General features: G+C 47.7%; 1 protein-coding gene across 1 annotated transcript; it reads left to right on the plus strand.

Annotated features, from left to right (window-relative positions):
• The first annotated feature begins 724 nt into the window (after positions 1-724).
• Positions 725-10,707, plus strand: LOC146959970 (oligodendrocyte-myelin glycoprotein-like). Its single transcript, XM_085772735.1, has 3 exons — positions 725-755; positions 5,675-5,852; positions 9,699-10,707. Exons 1-3 carry the CDS (start codon positions 725-727, stop codon positions 10,705-10,707), a joined length of 1,218 nt encoding a protein of 405 aa, XP_085628861.1.

Below are 10,707 nucleotides of genomic sequence, written 5' to 3' on the forward strand. Positions count from 1 at the left end.
ATTCTCTTTAACTCTTTCAATCTTGGTTTGTGTTAACATGTTTCTTACCACTGCACTAAGATTGATTTGCACTGGAACTACAGCTTTGGGCTCGTTAACTTCAGAGTGAGACAGAGTGCAGTTCATCAACAGACAACAGTCTCTGCAACTGTGTGTACACTGTGGCCTAGAGGCAGAGTGAAAGTCTGCTGACCATGAGGTTGTGGGTTCGATACCTACCTTGGTCAACCATTTGAATGGTGATCACTGCTTGCACTATTTGCTAATTCTGCAACAGCGTTCAGCTGCTTTCAGCTTTGTAGCCTCGTGGGGCCTCGCGAAAAATTTGATATTTTGCCAGCGTCGCATTTGGGCGGGGCCAAATGGCTAAATAGCGCCCCCTACAATTTTGCCAAAAACCCATAGGGAACAAAATGACGTTAATGAAAGCAGACCAAAATCGCCCACACATATTTATCAATACGAGATGAACACAAAATCCTCTTATAGCGAAGCTCAAAACCCAACAGGAAGTCGGCCATTTTGCTTCAAAGTTTGTAAACGCAAAACGAACTCCTCCTAGGGATTACGCCCGATCGGCTCCAAATTGGGTTCAGAACATCGTCAGACCTAGCTGAGCTTATCTTGTGCTCCGCAGGTCTGTAGCTCAAAGCGCTTGGCCTCTGGCGTGCCCCGAAGTTTGGCGACTGTTTCGGTGCTCGCCATGTAAATACGAACGGCTCTCATGCCCACATACTTGATCGTAGACGCTTCAAACTTGGTGCAAAAATCTATGGAGAGACCCTGAACGATCCGACATATTATTTGCCGACGTCGCTCATAGCGCCCCCCGGTGGTCACAGGAAACGTACAAAAATTCGTTAAAAATACGTAGTTGACCAAGTCGACTTTGTTCCACTTCTAAAACATGCAGACCCGGATGGTGAAGCTACATCATGAACGCTTTGACCCTACGAGCAACGGCGTCCGTGTGGTACGATTGGTACGACTTCACAGGTCGGAAAAATACGAGTTTCCTTGAACGCACCATAACAGTCCTCGTCCCTACGTCGCCACATTCACGGCGTTCCTTGGCTGCACACACAGCCCTGCATGCCGTTCTCTCTCCTCATTGGATAAAAACTGTAGGATACGATAAATGTTTTCTCTTCGGCTCAGAGCAGAGCAGAGTGACTGACAGACCCGTGTTTCAGACCAAACACTCTATAGAAGTGATTGCTGTCGGAAGATACAACTATTTAAGACTTAGATTAACACAAATATATCACTTACTTCTGCTTTAAGTGGAAAGAGTTTAGTTTTGACTAGAAATGAGACATTTTGACAAGAAATAAGACAAATATTCTTGGAAAGATTTTGAGGGAGAGGTAAAGAGAGAAAGACAGAGAGAGGGGGAAGAGAAAGAAAAAGCAGCTTTTGTCAGCGACACATTACTCTCTCTGCCTCATCAGCACCAAAGCTGCTCTGTCCCGTTGCTGCATTTCTCCCTCCCTCCCTTCTCCCCTCCTTTCTCCTCTCCTTTCTCCTCTCCTCTCCTCCCCTCCTCTCCCCTCTCCTCTCCTCTCCTCTTCCCTCCCCTCCCCTCCCCTCCTCCCCTCTCCCCTCCCCTCCCCTCCCCTCCTCTCCTCCCCTCCTCTCCCCTCTCCTCTCCTCTCCTCTTCCCTCCCCTCCCCTCCCCTCCTCCCCTCCCCTCTCCCCTCCCCTCCCCTCCCCTCCCCTCCTCCCCTCCCCTCCTCTCCTCTCCCCTCCTCCCCCCCTCCCTCTCCTCTCCCCTCCTCCCCTCCCTTCTCCCCTCCACTCCTCTCCTCTCCCCTCCCCTCCCCTCCCCTCCTCTCCCCTCCCAGACCTGCAGCTGCATCGAGGGGCTGCAGAGCGGCGAGGCAGAGCAGAGCTGCTGCTGCTGCTGCGGCAGACGACAGACGACGACATGTTTAAAACCGCGACGACTTAGGACTGAACCCCTCGGGCAGGGCGGGAAAGGGCGGGAACTAGAGTGTGACATCATCACCTGGACGCGGCGGCGGTGGAGAGACGAGTCGGACGCGGCGGCGGAGGAGAAGAGATGACATGATGAGGTGAGTTTCCTCCGACTGCAGCAACTAGCTCGTTAGTTTCATCACACATGGCTGTGACATCATCATCGACATGATGTCACACTGTGATGTCACGTTTATGGATCGTCTGTGGTGAAGAACACACACACACACACACACACACACACACACACACACACACACACACACACACACACACACACACACACACACACACACACACACACACACACACACACACACACACACACACACACACACGGTGCTTCGGTGTCACGGTGACGGTGTCGGCAGCAGAACACTGCAGCAGCAGCACCGGCCGGCTGCCAGAGCCTCACACACACGGCCCCGATCCGGTCTGGACCGGACCAGAACCAGGTCTGGACCCGGTCCAGAACCCGAACGTCGTCTCATCCACTGTTTGGTTTAAACATGAAAACGCTGATGGACGGACAACGATCACCCTCAGGTGCAGGTGGTCCAGTCTGGACCCGGTCTGGACTAGAACCAGGTCTGGACCCGGTCTGGACCCGGTGTGGACCAGAACCAGGTCTGGACCCGGTCTGGACCGGACCAGAACGTCGTCTCATCCACTGTTTGGTTTAACAATGAAAACGCTGACGGACGGACAACGATCACCCTCAGGTGCAGGTGGTCCGGTCTGGACCCGGTCTGGACCAGAACCAGGTCTGGACCCGGTCTGGACCGGACCAGAACCAGGTCTGGACCCGGTCTGGACCAGAACCAGGTCTGGACCCGGTCTGGACCGGACCAGAACATCGTCTCATCCACTGTTTGGTTTAAACATGAAAACGCTGATGGACGGACAACGATCACCCTCAGGTGCAGGTGGTCCGGTCTGGACCCGGTCTGGACCCGGTCTGGACCAGAACCCGGTCTGGACCCGGTCCCACAGGAACGCGCTGCTCTGACATCACAGCGTCGACCCGAACGTCGTCTCATCCACTGTTTGGTTTAACAATGAAAACGCTGACGGACGGACAACGATCACCCTCAGGTGCAGGTGGTCCAGTCCGGTCTGGACCCGGTCTGGACCCGAGTCAGAACCACATCTAGTCCACACAGAGAAGAATACGGGAACAGAAGGGGGACATTTCTGTACTTAAAGGTACAGTTCTGTCCTACTGTCGCCTACAGGTCCAATCATCGTACAGAGTAGGGGAGACCGGGGTTGGTTGGCTACAGGGGTTGGTTGGCACACCCCTGTTTTCTGGCCTCCTGTTGGTCACAGACTCACAAATGTAACATCAAAATGACCATCTTTTTGAGCTGCACATATCTAGTTTGTTAAAACATCTGAAAATTACTCACTTTTTTGCTGAGGGCAAAAAATCTGTTTTTTAGTACCAAAAGTAAAAAATTGCCCCCCGCACTTAAAGTGTTATAAAATTGCTTTGGATAAAGATATTGGAAATGTGTTACTTCCAGTTTGTAGAGATAGGAGTCAGCTTCAATTTGATATGAAACTTGAAAGTCTTTGATGAGTGATGTTAACTGGGCAACATCATATATTCACAAAAGTGGGTTTATTTTGGTCGGGGTTGGTTGGCACACTCATGTCGGGGTTGGTTGGCACACACAAACCAACCCCAAAATGCAGTATACATATATTAAATGTGATTAAACATAATTTCATACAATTCAGTGCACTGAGTGCAAGAAATGGGCACATGACTTATGCAGTGAAATGGGCCACAAAGCCTACATATACCAATACTGTAATTCCAGTGATTCTATATAGGCCTTAATGTAAATAATCTGCTTCCACCCCACACAGCAAATCTGATGTTCATTGAATATTTTCTCTTTAAAAAAAAAAAAAAAGAAGCTCAAATCATTTACTGTTTGATGTTCTGTGTACGTGTTATCTTGTTTGTGGCCTTAAATGCCCTGTTTTAGTGTTATACATGCAAATATATGCATGCACTATGCTATCTCCTTAAATTTGAATATATTGGAATTAAATTTCCAATTTATTATTATATTGGTTGCTTCATCCATTCATTTTTACATTGTGCCAACCAACCCCATGAAGTGTGCCAACCAACCCCGTGTCGGGGCTGGTTGGCACAAGTGCGCAGTATGATTTTATTCATAAATAAATTGATTTTAGAATATAACTGTGGACATGGAAATGTGTTTAGTTAAAGCTGACACCTTAACCTTTCATTTGATGCTGGTTTGAGTATTCTCACATAAATGATGCCAGAGTGCTATGGCAAAGAGTGAAAAGTGTGCCAACCAACCCCGGTCTCCCCTACCTATGTGTACCTTTTGGGGGTAGAAAAGGCACATAAATGTTCCAGAATGGTACAATCTTGTCTCTAAAAAGGTACGGGTGGAGTGACAAGGGTTTGTACCCTTTTGAGCAGCGGTTCTCAACTAGTCTCACTCTGGGCTCCACATTTTCCCGTGGTCATTAAGTCGCGACCCACTTTTATAGAATTCAAACCAAGATTTTTTTTTTAAAGCCTTTAAAAACTCATTTAGCTCTTTATTGAGCAAAGTGCATTTCAGAGCACATGAATGAAACTGAGGAGTTACCATGACAACTGCATGTACGGAAGTCAATAAAATAATATCAAACTGCACAAAATGGAGACCAACAAAACGATATATTTGACTTCTAATGCATCTCTGCATTCAGAACATGTTCACTAAAGTGAATAAATATTAAACTGCACAAAATAAAGACCCACAAAACAAAACCAGATTCACTGCATCAGGCCACATTAATAAGAAACTGAGATCTTTGCATTCAGAGCAAATAATAAGAAAGTGAGGAGGAGCACTACAACTGCATGTGTTCACGTGTCTCCTGCCTTTCAAAATAAGTTATTTTTCAAAATAAAAGACATGTCCAACATCAGATGTGCATTAAATATTATTTACTTTTTTGACCAGCTGTCCGCGACCCATCCAGAACGGGTCTAGACCCACTTCTGGGTCCCGACCCACCAGTTGAGAACCACTGCTCTAGAGTACCTATGTGTACCTTTTGGGGGTAGAAAGGCACATAAATGTTCCAGAATGGTACAAAATTGTCTCTAAAAAAGGTACGGCTGGAGCGACAAGGGTTTGTTCACTGCAAAAACTCAAAATCTTACCAAGAATATTTGTCTAATTTCCAGTCAAAAATGTAATTTTTAGTCAAAATAAATCTCATTATATTTCAAATAAGACTCATCACATTAAAAGCAGCTTGTTTTTAGACACTTTTTACTTCTTTCAAGCAGATTTTCACTTGAAATAAGTAGAAAAATCTGATAGTGGAGCAAGTTTTTCTTTCTTATTACAAACACAAAAAACTTGCTTTCACTGGCAGATTTTTCTACTTATTTCAAGTGAAAATTAGTTTGAAACAAGTGAAAATGATCTAAAAACAAGTTCATTTTTAGGTGATGAGTCTTATTTTAAGTGGAAAGAGATTAGTTTAGACTAGAAATGAGACATTTTGACAAGAAATAAGACAAATATTCTTGGAAAGATTTAGAGTTTACATTTCCGTACTTCTATTTTTCTCTGTCCACATGAAGCCGTGCTGTGGTCTCAGTCTAACCTTGCCCCCCCCCCCCTCAGGGCCCGGTGGACCATGGCTGGCTGCTCCTCGCTGCTGCTGCTGCTGCTGCTGGGGGGGGGCTCGGTGCGGGCCATCTGCCCCTCTGTGTGCCTCTGCAGCCGCGGGCACCGCGTGGTGGACTGCTCGTCCCGCGGCCTCACCAAGCTGCCGCCGGGGCTGCAGCACAACATCCACTTCCTCAACCTGTCCTTCAACAGGTCAGTCTGTCTGTCTCCCAATCAGCCAATCACAACACTGCATCCGGGTCAGCTGATCCGTGGCAGCGCTGCCACCCCCCCCCCCACTGGCCCAGAAAGAGAGCTGACCCAGATCCAACTGGTCTAGCACAAGGGGGCAGTTGTGGGTCTGAGAAGTGAAGCTGCAATCCCCTCTTCTTCCTCTGGGGGCTGGTGTCAGAAGGGAGCAACTCTCCATAGACCCCCATGTTAAAATCACCCACTTTACAGCTTAAAAATACATATTTACAGCCTGGTACATTTTATGTTTTTGGTCTCAATCGATAGTTTCTACCCCTGCACACTCTCTGAGGGGGGTGAATTTTTTTTAACTCTACCATTTTACTATTATTAGGTAAAAAATAACCGCCGCACCGCTCCAAATATGGCAAGTAGAATCCAAGATGGCAGCGCAGTTCAAACCCCCGTAGTAGCGGCACAAAACAAACAGACTCCCCCAAACCAATGGGTGACGTCACGCTGCTACGTCCATTCTGTTGTTCTGGTCTAGCACCAGATATCTAACTACCCTACCAACTGTCTGGTGCTAGCGCAGCAGGAAACGACAGAGAATCGAAACAACAACTTCCTTCCTCTTACACAACCTGAGAGTGAGTTGTCTACTGGGTTTGTTGAAAGGCAGTGGGGGGGGGGGGCATCTTCTTTAACATTTACACAGTCCTGTGTTAAAGCCAGAGATGCACCGATCCAGTTTTTTCCAGTCCAATCCGAACCCGATACCGATCCGATACTACTGTTGAATGAATGAAGCGTATATATATATACCCTAACCCTGTAAGTGAAGGCATCAGGGCTTGACTTAAACATTTAGCCTTGTTAAAAAAAAACAGAATATCGCTACTTTTTAACACGTTAGTTTAGGCGGCAGCTCTTTGTTGTTAAGGCGGTTGTTAAGGCAGCCGCCTTAACAACAAAGAGCTGCGGGAAACCCTGCAGCTGATGAGTCGATATCAGATCGGTGCATCTCTAGTTAAAGCAGGTCACACCGAATTAATAGCTCTTTTTCTACAATCTACCTGGGTAATACTGCTATTACCCCATATATTGGGGCGAGATGAATATCTTTTAAAAATATTATTAGCAGCTAGTAAGAAAACCGTAACCACACCTCCAGCAGAGTCAGACTGGATCAATATTGGGACCAATATCCAAAATATGGAAAGGAGGTGACCTTTTCCTTAAATCTACAGACTGATAAATATTTGCACAATTGGGAAAAATGGATTGTGTAGCTACATGTCCAAAAGAGATAACTTTACCAGTATAACGTTTGAATGAATGTATCGACCAACTGTTTGTTCTATGTCTTTCTGTATGTTCCTTCTATAGAGAGCCAAAGCAGGAAGCCGGAAGTAACGGTCGCCATGGGAACTCAACTCGGAAAAACTCTCCATACGAATGAACGGGAGCGAAAGTTTTATTTCGTGATCCGATTGAATTGTGCCATGAGAAAAAACTCTGTCCTCTCCCTGTTTAAAACATCACGTTTCATGAAGAGAAACCAGCAGTTTGTTGTAAAACTATTGTAGAATAAAACTCCTTAGAATCCGTAACCAGAAAGACTCCAGGTGGCGTAGGTGTATTTTCTGTGGGACACCAGGGGCCTCATTTATCATTGTGGATACACCTTTTTTTACGCCATTTTCCCCTCGTTTTGTGCGTACGCACTTTTCTCCGCCAAATTTGGGATCTATCAAGCCAAAACCTGACGGGGAAAAGTGCGGACATTTACACCCATTTTGACCCTGGCGTACCGTGATTTACACCTTTTCTGAGGAACAGGAGGAATTGGCGACACCGTTGCTGAGTCAGAGAACTGCAGTGTGAGAGGGAGAGAGGAGCGGAGTACATTTAGAAGAGCACAGTAGGATTTTATGAAGTAATTGTGGTAGTGGTGGAGCGTTGATGCTGGCAATCCAACCCGCTCTATAATAACACTAGGCTTTATGTTAATTGATAAACAGAGCGGATTGAGGATTTTGCTTTTTTGATTAGGCTGTGTGACGTCCGACAAGGATCAAACCATCCAAGTTTAAAAACACATCGGCAGCAGCGCACTGATCTGCAGCCTAGACTGTTATTAACCTGTCACCTGAGTTAACGAGGTGCACGTGAGTTTGGAGCTGACGAGAGGAGAGAATAAAGAGCGAGACAACGCGGCTCTGAGGAGGAACTGTGAAGGACTCAGCTGTAGCCTAATGGAAAATGACCTAAACCGAGTCCAGTAGAGCTGTAACTGTGTAGTGGAAAGGCCTTCAAAGTAATGGTAATTATCATCCTGCTTCCTACATTGTTTTAACATCTAGGTAAAAAAAAAAAAAAAAAAAAAAAGATTTTCTGGGATAAACGGGCAGATTACATAAGATTCTTCTTCTTTCTGCTCCTGTTTGTTGAGATTTGGGAGGTTTTGGTTTTTATTGTAGCTTATTAAAATGCAAGATCATTTTTCTGACTGATTTATTGCCCGTGTATCTGCTTTCGGAGAAGCGGAGAAGTTCCGCTTCTTTCCCCCGTCCTCCGCCCGTTGTCTCCGTTGTCACTTTGTTGTCACAAAAGTTGCTGCACCACAGAGAGCACATGGCTAATTAAATATGCACGTGCTGACCATATATAGTTGTATATAGGCGTTCCAGGGGCGGAGTAAGAGGTGTGTTCACGTGTGCACCATTCTTGAGTCCTGTGTGATTTATTGCGGAGAGTTGTGCGTACGCACAGTTTGATTGATCTGAAAAAGGTGTAAATATTTAGGGTGTACGCCATTTTCATCTTTTCGCCGTACGCAAATATTTAGTAGCAGTTTTACACCCTCTTTGATAAATGAGGCCCCAGATCTGTAGTCCTAGAGCGTCTTTACACTAAATACATTCTTCTGTTGCCGTGACAACAAACTGCTGGTTTCTCTTCATGAAACGTGATGTTTTAAACAGGTAGAGGACAGAGTTTTTTCTCATGGCACAATTCAAACGGATCACGAAATAAAACTTTCAGTCCCGTTCATTCGTATGGAGAGTTTTTCAGAGTTGAGTTCCCATGGCGACCGTTACTTCCTGCTTCCTGCTTAGGCTCTCTATAGAAGGAACATACAGAAAGACATAGAACAAACAGTTGGTCACCTATACATTCATTCAAACGTTATACTGGTAAAGTTATCTCTTTTGGACATGTAGCTACACAATCCATTTTCCCCAATAGTGCAAATATTTATCAGTCTGTAGATTTAAGGAAAAGGTCACCTCCTTTCCATATTTTGGATATTGGTCACAATATTGATGGAGACTTTTTCCGAGTTGAGGACCCATAGGGCTGTTACTTCCTGCTAGTAGTTAGGACCGGTCAGAAAGACGTTGTTGATATCTACAATGTTAATTCCGGAGAGTCAAACTTAGCTTTTAAATGTTAAATCCTCTGGCCATACAGACCAGAGTGGGAACGGCCACTGACGTGTGTTTCTCCTCCGAGTTATTAAAGTTAAACAGGTAGCTAACCGTTAGCCCGGCTAATCTATGATAATCATGACTAATTACAAAAACATGCACACAGAAATAGTAATGTTTGTCCAATCATTGGTTTTATAAACTTTACAAACATCAGATTAGTCTAAACGGTGATATAGTGACATGAAAAATTAGATAAATACAGTGAAACTCTGGTCCGTCACTATTGTTCTCATGCTGGTTTTCTACCAGGAAGTAGTTGTAAACAACAAGGAGATTCGTCCTATAGGAGACCAACTGTTTGTTCTCTGTCTTTCTGTATGTTGTCTATGTTCCTTCTATAAACTGACGTGTTTCTCCTCCTCCTCCTCAGCCTTCAGACTCTGGACACGGAGCTCAGCCACTACGGCCACCTGCGGACGCTGGACCTGTCCTACAACCGTCTGGAGCGACTTCCCGCCGCGTTGCCGCGCTCGCTGTGGGAGCTGCGGGCGGCGGGGAACCACCTGCGCTCGCTGGACAAGAACGACACGGCGTACCACTGGAACCTGCGGCAGCTGGACCTGTCGGGCAACGAGCTGGAGCGCGTGGTGTTCATCAACAACACGCTGCCCGAGCTGCGGCTGCTCAACCTGAGCCACAACCGCTTCTGGACGGTGCCCACCAACCTGCCGCGCCACCTGCAGGCCGTCGACCTGTCGCACAACTTCCTGCTGCAGATCCTGGCCGGCTCGCTGGACCGGCTGCCGCGGCTCGCGCGCCTCTACCTGCACGCCAACCGCTTCACCGGGCTCGACGCCAACCGCTTCACCGGGCTCGACGCCGACCGCCGCGGCGACGGCGGCGGCTTCGGCTTCGAGCGTCTGTCGGCGCTGCAGCTGGTCACGCTGGGCGACAACCCCTGGGCCTGCGAGGAGGAGGAGAGCATCGCGCGGCTGCTGCGCTGGGCCGAGCGCACCGCCGCCACCGTGCTCGGCTGCCCGTGCCACACCCGGCCCGTGTGCGGCGGGCGGAAGGACCGCGCGGTCGCCACGGCAACGGACACGGTCACCGACCTGCCGCCGCCGCTCTGGGTCGACGGCAGCAGAGGCGACGACGACGGCGACGCGCTCGACGACGACGGGCTCGAGGCCACGTCCGGCTACCGGGGGAAGTCCGCCGCGCGCTTCGAGACCGGACTCTATCACCGCGGCAACAACGAGTCCAGATGGACGTCCTCCACCAGTTCCTCCGCTGGTTTCTCCACCAGCAGCAGCCGGATGTCGTCGACCCTGAAGCCCAAAGTCTCTCACTCTCAGAACTCAGCCGGCGTTGGCCTGCGGCTGCAGAGCGTCACCACGCTGACGGTTCTCATGACAACGGCCACGATCAACAGCTTCTGA

This window comes from Trachurus japonicus, unplaced genomic scaffold (assembly GCF_045865225.1).
Source record: "Trachurus japonicus isolate A0001 unplaced genomic scaffold, Traja_1.0 AP030824.1".
Taxonomy (NCBI): domain Eukaryota; kingdom Metazoa; phylum Chordata; class Actinopteri; order Carangiformes; family Carangidae; genus Trachurus; species Trachurus japonicus.